The sequence below is a fragment of the Anguilla anguilla genome, chromosome 7, assembly GCF_013347855.1.
Source record: "Anguilla anguilla isolate fAngAng1 chromosome 7, fAngAng1.pri, whole genome shotgun sequence".
NCBI classification, from domain to species: Eukaryota; Metazoa; Chordata; class Actinopteri; order Anguilliformes; family Anguillidae; genus Anguilla; species Anguilla anguilla.
This window is the reverse complement of record NC_049207.1, coordinates 20904296-20920897: the sequence shown is the minus strand read 5'-3', so window position 1 is coordinate 20920897 and position 16602 is coordinate 20904296. Positions and strand designations below refer to the sequence as shown.

Genomic DNA, 16602 nt, shown 5'->3' with positions numbered 1-16602 from the left:
CGGATTCAGAAACAGCAGCGTGGGGCTCGATACCTGCAGCCGGTTGATCTCAGGTTCAGGCGAATCCGTTGCGGTTCCTCAGACGGCGAGAGATTGAGTTACGGAGGGAAAAGGACTGAAGCGGCGCTCGCTGAAGTCACGGGGGAGGACCCGTGCCGGTCCGACTCGCTCTACCGCGGAACGGTCGTCATGGCAGCGGGAAAATGCCAAGCGCAGGCATGGGCTGGAGATCCTTGATTCAGTGGATACCATGCTGGGGAGCTTCCCTGCTATTTAAAGATGTTGATACTTTGTTGTCACATCACAACGCGTTAAACTGAAATGGCCTGGTTGCCGAGTGGCAGCAGTATGTTGTTCTCAGTTAGACACAATGTGCTCGCTGGGCCTCTGTAGCCATTCTTCAATGACATGCCGTAACATTTAACCCAGACGAAGGACACCTGGAACACTTAGAGAGCTTAGAGTGCAGTCTGGGTCACAGAAAGAGGCGGGGTTACAGCTAGGGTGGGGTTGCTAGGAAGCTGCGCTTGTAGGTCATAGTTCTTGAACCTCGTGGAGGTTCCGAAAGTGTCACTGCCGAAAGTGTGTGGGAGGAGTGTGTCCAGGCAGATCAATGTGAACGTGTGCTTTGAGGGTGTTCGTAAACATCCCCTCTGAGGCATGTGATGTCATCACCTGCTTCTTTTCACATCATTTTTCACAAGCTTAGCTTGCACAAACAAGATTCTAAGGAAGGCACATTAACAAGCTTTAGCAAGCAGACTGCAGATACCCTATCGACCAGCAGGGGTCGCGAGAGGGTGATGATACACACCTGAACCTGATGTTGATGGTCTGGCATGCTATATTTGTACAGTTTTTCAGTTGAAGTTCACTTCTTAAGCATTGTGGACGGTATTGCAGAGAGTGTGGAGAGGTTCTGTTCCTTTGGAGCAATGCAAAAGCCACAGCCCTGTTAAGGGAAAGACAGGGGAGATGGAGTACTTGTTCCCTGATTAATCTCGTCGCATAAGACAGTGGGCACTGAGGTCGTGTTCCACGTCAGGGCCGCATTGATCCGCAAGCTCAAAGACTCAGCTGAGTGCTTTTAGCCTGTCCCTAATGAGGCTCTTCTCTGAGGTTTCTTTATGAAATCTATTCTCATATTGAGAATTGATCTTTTCGCCCATCCCCTGTTGTTATTTGTGTGTTAGAGTCTTTATTTACCTGCAGTAAATTCATTTTTTGAACCCACTGGTAAACCAGGGCTCCAGACTCTTTCTTTTTATTACGCATCATAAATATACCTTTTTTCTCAAAATGATGTAGAACTTCGCTAAGTTTCGTCTACCTTTATTAAAGACCCAGTACACCACCCTCCCCCCCCCATTTCCTGCCAGATTTTGTGTGCAATTGCTGCAATCTTCACACCCGATATAGAAGAGGTGTGTAGACAATGTGTAGACAAGCACACGTTCCCCTCTGAAGCATGTGATGTCATCAACTGATTCTTTTCACTCAACAGTCCACTAGCCTAGCTCACACAAACAAGAGTCTGAGGAAGACACTTCATGTGCAGCTATGGCAAGCAGACCTCAAACACCCTCTTGACCAGTGGGGGGTGTTAGAGGGTGATGATATGCACCCGGACCCACCCTAACCCTAACCCTGATGTTACCTCCAATTATGCATCATTTACCAGATACGGTCTGCACTGTTTCTTAACATGAGTGCTGGAGGTCTGGCATGTCCTATTTGTATCGATGTTCATTTCAAGTTCACTGATTGGCTGCCTGCAAAACGGTGGCACTTCTGATTGCGAAAATGTTAATGTGGAGTTAATTATGAAATTATTACAGATACATTCGCTTGACAGCAATTAAGACAATTACAATCATCATCACTGTCGTAATCACAACCGTGCAATTAGTATGGCTAAGAAATGACTAGCAATAAGCTGAATAAAATAGGTTTAATAGGGTTGTCACCATACTGTTTTCCTTGGTTATTTATGTGTAGCAATTAAAAATAGTGTCTTTGATTACACAGGGTCTCTAAGAGTGTGCAGCACTGAGATAACTCCCCTTAATAATCATGAGTCTCTATTATTAGCTGGCAGGTGCCAAGGTTAATGTGAAAGAGTGTTGATTCTCCCCTCATGTGCCCTCTCCCCCCCTCTCTCACTATTAGGTTGTGTAAAGTCAGGTTGTGGTAAATAACTGCGTTGTTGCACCCTTGTGTTTTGCAGTGTTTTTTTGCCGCTCCCAAACCACAGCTTTCTGGTTACACTGTAAATGTGTCCAGATGATGCATATATTTTTTTTCCACAAGAAAACTTGTTTTTGCAGAAACATGTGTTAGCAACCTGGAAAAATCATGAGGCACAACTTTCCACAACCAAAAAATATTTTGCTTCCCAGAAACAACTGGTCTACTGAGGTGCAGCTGGTCCTATTCGATATGCCATTCTGCAATTAAACAGGACTTTCCAAACATACATTTATAGTGATTGCTTTTGTCATTGCTTCAAAATAGTAATAAATATTAAACTAAAGACTCGCATGAGGGATTACACACTCTGCGTGTTTCCATTTCACATGAATAATAATCTGTTTCCTGTTATCTGCAGGGGGGAAAGAAGGGATTTAGGGAAACCTTGTTGTCTCTGTACCAGAAGTGTTCCGGTGTGCGTGATAAGCGTGAGGATGCGTGTCATTTATAGTCTTATTCCAGGAAGTAGAATCTGATACTAAACTTCCTGATATCCCACTGTCAGCCTGGACAAATGGCAGATGCCAGAGAGACAAGTTGCTCAGTTCTAGGTAACGAGGCAGCAACTTGGTGATATATTTCTGTCTAGGAGATACGAGCCAAAAACCATGGTGAAAAGAACTATCTTTAACAACAAAGAATGGAGAAGAACATTCTGTCATCCATCCATCATCTATACCCACTCACCCTGGTCAGAGTCGAAGGGGGTGCTAGAGCCTATCCCAGCGTGCATTGGGCGAGGGGCAGGAATACTCCCTGGACAGGCTGCCAATCTATCGCAGGACACACACTCCATTCACTCACACACTTATACCTATGGGCAATTTAGCGTCTCCAATTAGCCTACCTGCGTGTCTATGCACGCGGACATGGGGAGAACATGCAAACTCCACACAGAATGGCCCAGGCTGTATGATCCCCTACCTCGAACACAGGACCCTCTTGCTGTGAGGTGACAGTGCTACTCGCTGCACCACCGTGCTGCCCTACATTCTGTCATGTAAAAAAAGAGAAAGAGAAAAAAGAAAGAGAGCAGCGATCTGTTATCATCCAGGCTTCCGGTTGTTCATCGCTCTCATTTTCCTGGGTCAGGTCTGTTTGAGGCTCCCCTTGTGGCGGCCACTCTCACAGGAGAGACGTGTTCACCATGCGTCTAAATGGATGGTAAATGGACTGCATTTATATAGCGCTTTTATCCAAAGCGCTTTACAATTGATGCCTCTCATTCGCCAGAGCAGTTTAGGGGTTAGGTGTCTTGCTCAAGGACACTTCGACACACCCAGGGCGGGGTTTGAACCGGCAACCCTCCGACTGCCAGACAATCGTCTTACCTCCTGAGCTATGTCGCCCTCCGCGTCTGGTGCAGGCACGAGTTTTTAATCATTTTTATTAATAGATTAAATGACTGGAATGGAAGCTAAAATCATTAAAACTCGAGTTTAATCTGTGGCTGTTATAACCAGTGTAAATTTAAGTATATTATTTAAAATTACAGGTTTTTATATTACTTTTTTTGTTTACCACTTGAGCTGTCAAATAGCAATAGGAGATTCTGAATTACTGCAGTAACTGTATATACTTAAAATGAATCATACATTAGCTGTATGGAGTATGGATTCTTTCATACCTGTTAATAGAATAATCCTATAATTCAATTTACTCTACAGAGCGGAGTCTGTATATTTTTATTCAAACCACTGCTAACCACTCCCACTTTTGGGTTCATAAAGCTTCATGTTGCATCATAGTGATCTACCACCAGGCACCAGAGAAGGGGGATTTCTGTGAAGGTTAGATTTTTCCTTTATCAGATGAGGGCAGCCTGTTTAGGGGCGCCAGAGAATGTTTCAGTTTAAATGTGTATTGGAGTGATAGATGAGGAATTTTGTGATCTGGTGAAATAGCATTTAGCATTTGGATGGGAGATTAATTGAAGATGGGGGATTTGAGGTATCTGGATACACTGTCTTAAGGTAAAGCTTTGTATTCACACTCTGTGAAGAGCTTGGCATTTTAGAGAAAAGGGCACTTCAGATGGCAGAACTTGGGTGATTTGTCACCTAAAGCTTGCATTCCCATTTAAGAACTGCATCCATCATTCAAAGAGGGAGAGAGAGATGGATGAGGAATCCATGGATGAGGGTTTGGCAGCAGGCAGAACCGTGCTATAAATTTGTATAGTTCACTGCACAGTGCAGCTTCAGTCAATGGGTGAATGATTTGTGTACCTGGGTCCGAGTCTTCTTTTTTATCAGTGAAACTCAATCAGTAATAATAAAGAACCTGCCTATAGCTACTCAACATGCTTGTGGTATTATTAAAAAACAAAAAGTCGTAACATTAACAAAGTATTCCTGTTAGCATCTTGGCCCAGAGGTTCCACGTACCTCTATCACCACACATACTGTAGTGCATGGGTTTGGCAGATGAGAGTTTACACTGAACACTAGATTGAGATCAGGTGGTCTGACACAAGAAATCTGTTTTTAATGGTATACTAGGAGATTCATGCATCAGTAAATCCATCATTCATGCATAAGCAGTAAGGTAAATGGAAATATTTTTTAACCTGTGCCACAGTGCCACCCACTGGCTGATCACTGTAAGTATGGCTGCAATATTTTTTATCTAGGTCCTTTGTAATGTCTTAACATAAGTCTGCTGAATTTGAGAAGGCAAGAGTGCAAAATTGATTTACAGTCATGGCAAACAAACAAATGTCATAAATGCACCTATGGTTACTGGTGGGATATTGGCAGAAAGTGAACCACCTTTTTTTGTCCACAGATATTCTAATAAATGGAATTAGGTGTTGGGCATTTGATGTGTATTAGAGATCAGAGCTACTGATGGCTCCAGGTTTGAGTGAGAATTACACTGAGCGCTTCTTTCATACACGCGAGGAAGGTAACACGTGGACTGCGCACAAGCTAAGAAGCCTTAGATAGGTCCCCATTATGGTGTGTGTGTGTTTCTACCCTGTTAAATGAGACGGGTGTATTGTGGGTGTGAACAGCTCTCTCATTTCTCGCAGGCTGGGGACAAGCACTACCACCCAACCTGCGCCCGCTGCGCCAGATGTGACCAGATGTTCGGAGAGGGAGAGGAGATGTACCTGCAAGGTAAACCATGTGGGCCCTTTTACCCACAATGCCCCGGGGGGGGGGGCAAGACCTCTCTCCTCCAAGTCGCTTTCCCATCCTGCAAACTTGCGCAGTCAGCGATTAGGATAGCTTCAGTGAGTAGGATTAATGACGGGAATCAGACCGTGATGATGAGCTCGCTGTGTATCCCAGGCCACACACATCACCTGCGGCTGTAATGTAACTGTCCCCAGGGACCGGGCCCCACATGATGGAGGATTTCGGGTTGCACTACTGACTCCATCTCGGCTCAGACAGGGGCTGCAGGCTCTCAGACTGCAGCGTCTGCCTCCGCCAGGCATGTGTGATCAAGTTACCCCTGAACACGGTGTTCAGCCCCACTCCTGCTCATCAGGGAGTCTGCGGACCTCACACACAGGAACATCTGCTACTCCCTCACCGACTTTCTCTCTCTCTCTCTCTCTCTCTCCCACTTCATTCTTTTTTATGGTCTTTCTTTGGCTTGCTATTGTTCTGACACTGCCATTCTGTTGATCTCTCTCTTACTCCCTCTCTCCTTTTCTCTTAGTCTGCCTCTGTTTCTGTCTCTCTCACTGTGTGGCTAATGAACTGAATCAACATACACACTGACGAGCTTAGTAATGCAGTAAATCACGTCTACAGAACCCGGATACATAATTTAATGACCTCTAAATTTAATAAAGGGATCGGGCACTGGCGATGTGCAGTGCCTGATTTACCACCCAACTGCTGTCCGCAGTATTTACCCAGACAATTTATTTCCTCCTGGAAGCGACTTGCGGGGACCGTGCTGTTTATCAGCATCCCTCACACTGACAGGGCGAGCGCACCGGGGTGTGTATTCGACATTGTGAGGACATCACTGTGGCCTTGGGGAAACATGGTTAATAGGTGACTGGTTGTTCTCCTGTGCCTTTGGGCACAGCGTAAGTTCTTGTGTTCCCCTTACAGTGGCGGGAACTACGGAAAACTGAGATCTGTTCCAGTCAGACAAACAGGCCTGTTTACCAGGGTCTAAACACACCTCAGAAATAAAGAACTACCTTTTGCATTTATACAAAACATAGAGGTGACAAAGAAGACTATGAAACTAAATTAACCAAATGTATTTGTTATAAAATATGTGCTAAATAAATAAATAATAAATATAAATAAATAAATAATAAATATAACTGTGCTGAATATTATTGTATTACTGTAGAATTGATAATAATTGGTATAAAGGTTATTACAATGAGTTACATTGGCAGGTGACACATCAGAATGGAGTTTTCCCTTTTTGAAAGCCCTCTATGAGGGTGTGGTCTCATTGCTTCTTTGAGCAGCCTTCCTGCTGCTTAGGTATATACAATATCTGCCCAGATGGGCTTCTCTTTTGATGCAGTTCCAAAGAATTTCTACAGTGTTTTTAATTGAATCTGACAAATCTGCATATTATTTCCATTGTTTTTTATTGTACACGTCATGATACTATTGTAATAACCAGACATATGTATGGATTCAAATTTAATTAATATATTTGTGTGATCATCCAATGGTTGTTCTATTTTCTATATCTGGAAAATTAAAGTTATGAAAGCACAATGAGAAAAGTTCATGCTGACTGTGTTAGGATGTGACATAAGATGTGAAATAATAAGGATGTGACAGCTAAAACACAGGGATGTGATGTGGAGTTCATTCAGTTAAGGGTCTGTACTGATGTGTGGAGGTGTGCTGCAGTTACAGCAGATTGTTTTAAATCGCCATCGTCGTCTGAAACATTCCTCCAGCACTGTTTAAGCTAGCATGAATTCACCCCGCTGTGCTTCTCTTACGGGCGTTCTCTGTCTCTCCCAGGCTCCTCAATCTGGCACCCCCCATGCAGACAGGCGGCGCGTGCGGAGGAGAAAAGCAAGGTGAGAGAGAGAAGGAGAGAGAGGGGTGTTCTGGCGCAGCGCGGGGGGCTCCCAAATCTCATCAGCTCCTCGTTCCCCATGTCTTCACGCCCGATGAGTCACGGGCTCTCTCATGAATGAGTCCAGGTTTATCAGTGCCAGTCTCCATGGATATTTATAACAGTGAGAATGAAATGGCTGATGGCCACACAGCACGCTGAGCTCTGCCTAGAGTGTGTCACTGTGACACACAAGTCAGTTTTTTCCCCAAACTCAGTGGGCCTAATGAGTCTGGTATTTGTTGGGGCTGAGTACATTTTGCAACTAAGATCATAATTGTGTGGTTGAAAGCCAAGTTACATGGACTTACTTAACTGTGTATGTAAATCTACCTGTGGAAAGCGTCCTGAAAGCTGTCCTTTGAAATAATGGCGATTAGCCCTCTGTCACTGAGTGATACTTAATTTGCGTGTAAATGCACTGCTATGTGTAAAGGCCACTTTCTGTGTGTGTGTGTATGTGTGTGTGTGTGTGTGTGTGTGTGTGTGTGTGTGTGTGCACGCGTGCGTGCGTGTGTGCATGCATGTGTGCGCGTGTGTGTGCGCGTGTGTGTGTGCATGCGAGAGTGACAGCGAGAAGGAACTACAGTAGCAAGAGGGTGAGTGAAAGAAAGAGAGAAACAGAGAGAGTGAGAATGATAGAGTGAGTGAGTGAGAAAGAGACAGAGCGAGCGGGAGAGTAATAGGGGTGAATGTAACCCCACGCCCCCACCCTCCTCTTTACGCCACTCCTTCCAGAAACAGGTGCGGATTCAGCTCCGAGATGGTTCTTCACAGGTGTGTAAATGTAGCCCCTCCCCCACGGGCTTTCCCTGCATGGGTTTACTCTGTGACCCGCTTCGCTCTCAGTAGAACCCTCCGGAACTGTGCCAGACCCGCTCGACCCGTGTAGGCTACTCACCCGCCTCCCTGTGTCCCAGCCGATGTAGCGGACCACATTCCAGTAGAGCTGTTTTTCACACTGCTGAAGCCACACACAGCTTTCATCCATCTAGCCCCCTCCCTGTTTACTCATTTAGAGCCACGCTTCAATATGGCACTTACCATAGGGGCTACTAGTTGAAATAACCGCAGAGTGAAAATGGCGGGTGAAATGGTGAAATGGTTTGATACTAACGTCTTGGCCGATTTGACACAGCTGCTTGTTTTTGTCAGCAGGGTGGAAATGCAAAAAAACAAACTGCTATCTATGGTTTTTAGAATTTGTTTTAGATGTTTATAATACACACACACACACGCTCACAGGCATGCGCACATACACACACACGCTCACAGACATGCACACACAAACACACACTGCGATGTAGAAGTCGGCCATTTTGACAGTTTTCTGCTGTGACGCACAATGCATTGCATTAGTTGGTGAATACCCTTTGTGAAAAAGAATATTAGTCACATAACAAAATGTTTTATAGCTTGTTGAACGTCTGTCTGCCTTGTTACTTCAAAACCATTGGAATTTGGGCCTGATTAGATTATCCGTATGCATATTTTCATTAGCAAATCACATCACATGACTAGCCTCCTTTCTGACACAGTGTGCTCTTTCACTCACTCTGTTAACCACAGCAGATGGAGGCTACAATGCATTTCACAGCCCCACCATATTACGATCAGGAACTGTGTAGAAACTAACCACCTGACCTCAAACAACAAACCCAAATGCAAATTAGTGGTTAATTGAAGGACCTGGCCTACCCTGCTTGGACAAACACTGAACCCCCACTTTCATTTTTTTCAAAAATGTCCCAAAAATATCATCTCTTGTACTGAGTAGTGGAAAGTTTGTAACCGAACACTCAGTGTTAGAAACCTGGTTTGACCTTGATTAATGAGTGTGACAATATATAAGGTTACAATCAGGATCTGCAGTCTGCAGCTAATTTATGTTTTAGTTCAGTGCATCCAGCAAAAGCTCCACCTAAGATTGGAACCTGCAGCTCCCTGGATATGTGTTTTTACTGTAACCTCAGTGCTACAGTTGCACAAGCTATGAGTCATCGACTAGGTCACAAATATCAAATCTGTAATATTGACTGGGCCAAAAATTACAATGTAAAATGATTTCTTATTTCACATTTTTTATTTGCTGATGGGTCAGAGTTTAGAATTTTGGAATTAGCAATTGCCAATTCCCTGCCTCACTCACTGCTGCGCCCTGGCTAGAATCGCTACACTAGGCCTGTGTGCTCACCCGGTATGTGTGCCTGCAACCACAATGGCCGTATTTCACACTGCTATGCACACAGTGTGCTACAGGGGATCTAGTACTGATTGGAGTCCCGTCTCCCAGCGTGGAGAGCCAGTAACCTGCAGGCACTTGGTGATCCACTAGGTGGCACTAATATGCCAGTGACCCAAGGAGCGTGGTCTCATTTACTGTACACCCACCCTGCCTTTGAGTGGTGAAGCCATCTGTGGTTTAAGTGGTTTAGATTTCTGGCTATCTTCACTCACACTGCTGAAGCTGAGCAGTGTACTTAGATTAAATTACATCTCAAACAGCTGGTTTCATCAATATCAGCACAACCTCTAGAAATGGACAAAAACCTGTGCTTTTTCTCTGTAAAGATGAGGAATTAAATGGTGTGTGGTGGGTTAGATGCTCTACTACTGTAGGGTCATGTAAATGGGCATCATGCACTGTTGTACCTGCTATCTCCATTACCACCCATGAAGCCTCGAGCTCTAGAGATAAGTGCTCTGCTTTACTGAAAGCACAGTGAGGCATGGAGCATTTTGAGGCTGTAGTGGGGTGCCATCACTAGGCCCTGTTATCAGGGTTCTGTCCGTTTGTTTTTGGTTGTGCTCTGTTTATTCTTAAAATCAGCTTGTGTGCCCATGTTCACGTTCTTTCTCTTGAAGTCAGACAGGCATAGTGCGTGATTAGTCTGTAGATTAGAGGTGGGGTACATCAGTCTTAGGGCCCCTGGTTCATATTGTGCCATTTTTACTTGAGTCCTGATTCGTGTAGTTCATTGTGTCACCCAGTGTTTCCCGGTGCTGATCAGGTTCTGATCGATGAGTATCCCTAAAGTCCTCCAGGTCGGTAATTGGCTATCTGTGCACTAGATGGCACTTTAATCACATGTGACTCAGTCCTAGTAATTTGCGTGTTTTTTTTTGCATGTGCTCTTCTCGTGATTGACAGCTGATGTTGACCTGTTGCAGGTGACCAGGACCTCCTCCGAGAGCATCACCTCTGCGCCAGCCTCCAGCGCCTCAGGGTCCCCTAGCAGAGTCATTTACGTAAGAATCTCCGCTCATCACCAGCAGGGGGCAGCTGTGCACTAACCCAGCAGCCAACAAGACAGGGTTAGGGAGGGCATGTAAATGCAGTCTGCTTCACAAAAATAAACCGTCTTACCTCTATTACATCTGCAGACAACCTGCAGAGTGAGGAGGTTCCTCCCTAGCTTAGTGACCGCTGTAGAATCCTAGGTTACCAGTAACTAATTTGTGCAAAATATAAGCAGTATAAAGGACAAGATGGGGAGAAAAAATTCACTGTAGAATTTTGACTTGCAGTCATTTTTGGATTTCCAAGAGTATTTGATCCAGAGCCACACTCAGCCACATTCAGATTTAAAGTGCAGTCTAAGTAAATCCATTAATCAGTTTCATTTCCTGAGAGACCGAGTGGTACCGCTCTCTTCCCTGTGTTTGCTTGTGCCCTGCGCTAACACGGTCTTCTATTATCGCACAGGCTAAACTGGGAGACGAGCTGCTGGACTACAAGGACCTGGCTGCCCTGCCGAAGATAAAAGCCATATACAACATCGACAGACCGGACATGCTAACGTACTCCCCTTACATCAGCTACCCTGCTGAAGACCGCATTCAAGGAGAGGTATTCTATCACTGCGCGAGTGGTGCCCCATACTGCGTGTACACCTTTTAATAACTTCTGGAATTTCATGCTAACCCCCCAGCAAGCAGGCATGGGTTATATTGGCTTTCCAAAGGTTATGCTCTGAGTGTACAGTAATTGTTTTAGTTTTGTTTCACTTTGTATGAGACAGTACAGTATCGCTGGGTTTTTAAATAATGTTTTTGGTCAATGATACCCATGGGTAATTTCTGTTGTGTATAGGGTGATTGTGCATCTATCATATTAACCATATTGCCATGACTTTCATTGCTCATCTGCTTTTTTTTCTGCTTCTTCCTTTCTTTGCAGTCGCCTCAGTTGCTTTCCCCTACTCCGACAGAGGTAAAGCACGCAGTCCGTTTCAGGGATGGGGTCTCCCCTTTAAATCCCCCTTTTTAGCGATGAGTCACACATCCCTCAGTCCCCAGAGCATCTCCGCCTCTCCCCTAATTAGGGCGGCTGATTTTTGGACGCTCTCGTCGTAACTCTCAGTTCTCCAGGGGGCTCATCGTTTCAGTTTGACTCACGGATTCTGTAGGACCGACGGTCTGCCCCCCCTCAGCGTTTCTGGGGAATTGCGTCAGCGCAAACGTCGCCGCAACGTTACGGATGTGTTTCGGGAGCGTTGTCTGGGTTCGTCCAGAGCTTGTGAAAGAACACACGAGAGTAAATCAGCGAGAGCACATCGTCTGTTCCCGGCTGTGCAAAGTCAGCATGCGGCATTCTCGACTTTATTTCCTTTAACGCTTACGCCAGCACCATGACTAACCAGGCGCAGCAGGTCCCGTAGGTGTTACGGTAGGTGGGGCTGTGTGTTCGAGGGATCTGATCTCATTCCCCCCCCCCCCCCCCCCCTCTGGCTCTTTTCAGGGCGATGGCGAGAAGTCGCCCCGTCAGAGACGGCCGTCCAGCCCCAGCTCCAACAGCTCCCTGGGGGGGTACGGGCGCTACACCCCGTCCCGTTCGCCCCAGAACTACAGCCGACCAGGTACCCTCGCTGCACCCGCTCCACACCTACCCCCACTGTGGCCAACCCCTGCCCCCGGGGCACAAACTGCCACATGCGCTCCACCCAGAATTACCTGCAAAAACTGCGGCCGACATGGGTCTCGATGGCAGTGATGTTGTTTTTTTTTGTCTTTCTTTCTTTTTTCTGTGTACTGTTTTTCTCTTTTTTAATAGAATAACAGTAACCTCAGTGAATGGGATTTCATGCCGTAATCCAAACATTGACATCCTCCCATTTTTGCATGATGAAAAGATTATTATAGCAGCGTAAACCACAATGTAGAAAGTTCTGTTTAAAAAAATATTATGCCGTCTGACAAACTGGAGCGCTGTAGCATTTTATACAACCACAACACTCTCATGGACACATAGAGTGTAAATATACATCAATCCTCTATATCACTTCTGCTCAATCTTTGTAAATTTAGCCCTTTTTAGGAGGTGCACCCCTCAGAAAAACTAAACCCTTTTTCCTCCCGAATGGTTTGATGGCGTTTGCGCAGAGACGTATGTGGTGGGTAGATACTCCGGGACTGCCAGAAACTCCTCCTCCCTGCCCTTTTACACGTCCGCCAAACATGGCGGCGCGGCGAGCGGGTGGCAGGCCGGGACCTCCGCCTCGCTGCCCGCGTACGGCAGCGCCAGCGGCAGATACGCCGGGCATGCTGGGAACGCGGGCTCCCTGCCGCTCAACAGCCTGGCCCTGCTCTACCACCACGGCTACATCCCCTACTTCAAAGGTATTGGCGCGGGCAGTACCCCCCTGGCGTGTGCAGTGAAGCGCCCTCTGCTGGAGCGGAGGTCTCACTGCATGCCGCGCCGGCACCAGCACTAACTGTGCGCCGCCACTGGGAAGGCGGGGCTTGCTTTTGGAGTGCCGTGTCACAGAGCCTCTCTCTGCATCCCTAACTCAGCAGTACTGGGATATAGAGCAGGGCGGATCATAGCGACTGTCCTTACCGCGTTATTAGTTTACCATAGAGTTCATATTGCTTCTTAGTGCAAGGGGGAATCAGCATTGTCGTAAGGTGGTACCACACCAAGTGCCTGTGCATGATTTGCTGTAAGTCTAAATGACTGCACTCTTGAACCATGCTAGAGGGTGCTGGCGCGTTGATTCTGTACGGTGAGGTACCTGTCAGTGTAGGTGGAGGTGTGAAGTGTCATCGCTACAGTAAGGAACGCGGGAGGGCACGGCGTTGACCTCGTGGTCCCAGGAAGTTGTTCTCACGCAGGCGAAACCGCCTCCCTCTGCTTCATCCCCTCACCCCCCCCTCCCCCCCAGGGTACAAGCAGGACCCCCTCCTCGAAAATAAGCCTAGGACATCCCTGCATCTCAGTTTGCCCTCTTACGGTAAATCACCTCCCTGCCAGACCTGTCCCTCTCTCTCTCTCTCTCCCTCTCTCTCTCTCAATCTCGCTCTCCCTCTCTCAGTGTTGACTGGGTGTGAGCTGCAGTGTACTGTAGGCCTTGGTTCTGACAGTCTGTGTGCCTGCCTGTGTGCCTTCATTGGTGTTTCCAAGTGCTTGTGATATTGTTGTGCATGACTGGTGTGCGACTCCATTTTTGGATGTGCCCCGTGGGGTGAGGGAGGGGTGAAGGGGTTAAAGGTAGATGATGAAGAGCAGGAGGGGTAGAGTCTACAGCACATCTCTCTCCGTGTTCTTCACAGCTGTGGATGGGGGTGTAACCGTTGACCGTTTTTTCTCGTTGGCTTGCGCAGTCATTTCAAACGTGATTGCCGGGATCTTGAAGTAATGTTGGTGTGTATTGTGGTTTTTTTTTTTTGAGTGTTTTTTCTTTTTGTCTTTGGGGGATTTGGTGATGTCGTCCTTATGGAACGGTCATGTTTCACGTTGTCATCTGTGATTAATTTTGAACAATGCCTGACGTGCGTGTCTGATTTCTTGCATTAGTCAGTCTTTATTGTCCGTGGCAAATAGTGTCTGTCCAGTGTTTGTGTACAACATGAATTCCATCTGTGGATTCGGTCGGGGGTGAGGGGGATGGGTGGGGGGTGGGGGGGGGAATGGGGGGCATTAAGGGGTTGGAGTGGGGGGTGGGGAGGGCTATGGGTGTATGCAAGTCTAACACAGTTCTGGGTGTGTGTCCAGAACTTTATTGAAAGTCATGCATCTTTCAAAAGGGATGCACATTACCACAGAAAAGCCAGCTCACTGAATAAAAGCTTCAGCTTCGTTTTTCCTGCAAGATTTACTTGACTGTTATTGAAGGCATACTGCAGTGAATTTAATGGCTTTTGCTGGTTTTCCGTGCGTTTATGAATCATTTGGCCGACCTCTGAAGAATTACGAGGGAGAATATTACCACTATCACATTGAGATTGCTCAGCCGTCATGCATATAAATTATGTTTCTGTTGAAGGTTTGTAAATTAGATATATTAACTGGGCCTGTGGTTTGTCATTAAAAAAAGTGGAGAATGTAAAATAAAGTTTTTAGTGGAAGATTAAAGCAAGATGTTGTAGAACTGTAATTTTCGAGTTTGATGTAATGGCATTTGCAGGTCTAAAATGTCCCCTTTAAGCACAGTCATTTTCCTTTTGGGATTGTAATCGCATGTCATCTTTTTGTTGGAATCAATGTCTGGATGATCATGCAATGCAAATAGATGGTTATCTTTCCCAAATATTCTTGTAAAAGCTCTGAATGTTCATAGATCATGATACTCTTTTAAGTGTAGAAACTAGCTTGTAATATTTTGAATCTTGCTTTATGTGTAATGCTTGTATCTTTTGTGGTATCTAAAACCCACAAAGATACATGTACAATATGTACACATTTACTAAACAAATAATGATGTAGATATAACATTATGGAATGGCTTGGACAGATGTTTGTTATTTGGTCTCCCCACTGGCTGTAATGAATTACTGAGGAACCACTTCTAAAGCTTTATAAGTATTTGACAAGACAAAGCCAGATTGAAGTGAGTCTGTGTGAGTCATTGTGGGGCAAACGATAAAGTCCGCTTTAGAGTCTGGCCTAAGGTTCAGTATGAGAGAGAGAGAGAGAGAGAGAGAGAGAGAGAGAGAGAGGGAAAGGGAGAAAGAGTGGGAGAGAGAGGGGGGGAGAATGAGCAAGTGAGAGAATGCATGAGAGAACGAGAGAATGATGGAGCGAGAGAGAGAGAGAGAGAGAGAGAGAGAAGGAGTGGGAGAGAGAGCGAGTGAGAGAATGCATGAGAGAACAAGAGAATGACAGAGAGGGAGAGGGAGAGAGTGAGATGGAATGAGAGAGAATGACAGAGAGAGAGGGGGGTAAATCTTCCCTGTGGGATTTGGGGTGCACCCCCCTCTCCACCTGGGTCGCCCCCATCGCCCCGTCTCGCAGGCCCGTGGCCGTGATTGCAGTCTGGACAGCCGCCTCAGCTCCGCCCCCCGCACCTGCGCCCAATCGGCCCATCGCCCCCCGCAGACGGCCCACACGCCCCTCCCCCTCCCCCTGCCTCTGCTGCCCCCAACCCCCCCCCTTTCTGCTTGCCTCCTGTGGTGGAACACACATCTGAATCATTACTCATTTATCTTAAAGAAACGAAATGAAGTGTTTCTTATGACCTTGCGCTGTTACAGAGTGCGAAACGCAGCTGACTAGAGAGCATTTAGTCAGCCGGCCCTTCTTTCTGTGCTGGACGCAGCCCCGGCCTGATTTTGCTTTCATTAATATTCATCTCCGCAGCCGAGCCTGACTGGCGTGCAGCCTTAGCACAGTCTGGCTGCAGTCTGGCTGCAGTCGCGCTGCTCTGGCGCTTCCTGAATGCTGTGTGACAAACAGGCGGTACCCTCCCTTTCCTCTCCCTAATGAATCGTCTAACGTAATTAAATTTGACTAATGATGTTGTGTAAAATGAAAGCAGGATGGGGTGGGAGACACTCAGACACATTTGTGTTGCCGTGCTCCACACGTGTAAAGAGTCCTCCTCAAGACTAACAGCACTGCAGGTGTGTGTTTGTGTCCATGCCAGTGTGTGTAACATGTGTTTGTGCGCGAGAGTGACATCACTCTCTTCCATTAAAGTGCAGCCCTGTGCCTTTTGGACAGTGACTAAGGCCCGGGTGTGGTGTGCTTGCTCAAATAATATTGTTACAAGTTCTTTTGTGAACAAGTTTATTGGCCCTAGCTGACAGGTGACCATGACTTAATAATCCAGCTGCCTGTGATATGTGTGATATGATTCATTGTGATTATGCTTGGCCGCATAAGCATCTGAGACTGAACGCACTACATCTTCCAGGTGTCACTCTCTGCACTGGGTAGTGAATTCAAGATGAAATGAACCCTTTAAACATGGATGATCATTTTTCAAAGCTTCCCTGATTGCAATGGGGGATCTGACTGACTCAGTAGGCAATGGTCGGGATCGTCAGGGTGATAAACTCTTCTACAGAGCT

At 46.3% G+C, this 16602-nt stretch overlaps 1 protein-coding gene across 17 annotated transcripts in view; it reads left to right on the top strand.

The window, feature by feature from the left end:
• ablim2 (actin binding LIM protein family, member 2) overlaps positions 1-16602 on the top strand; it is an 85196-nt gene that overhangs the window by 49529 nt on the left and 19065 nt on the right. For 5 of the 17 annotated variants that reach the window (XM_035425212.1, XM_035425207.1, XM_035425201.1 and 2 more), the window contains 9 exons: positions 5285-5372; positions 7215-7273; positions 8050-8088; positions 10483-10560; positions 11018-11161; positions 11492-11524; positions 12053-12170; positions 12694-12930; positions 13476-13544. In XM_035425212.1, the coding sequence (XP_035281103.1) occupies positions 5285-5372; positions 7215-7273; positions 8050-8088; positions 10483-10560; positions 11018-11161; positions 11492-11524; positions 12053-12170; positions 12694-12930; positions 13476-13544 (865 nt within the window). The remainder of the gene's footprint in view (positions 1-5284; positions 5373-7214; positions 7274-8049; positions 8089-10482; positions 10561-11017; positions 11162-11491; positions 11525-12052; positions 12171-12693; positions 12931-13475; positions 13545-16602) is intronic. The other 12 variants (XM_035425205.1, XM_035425209.1, XM_035425204.1 and 9 more) reach the window with 8 other exon arrangements.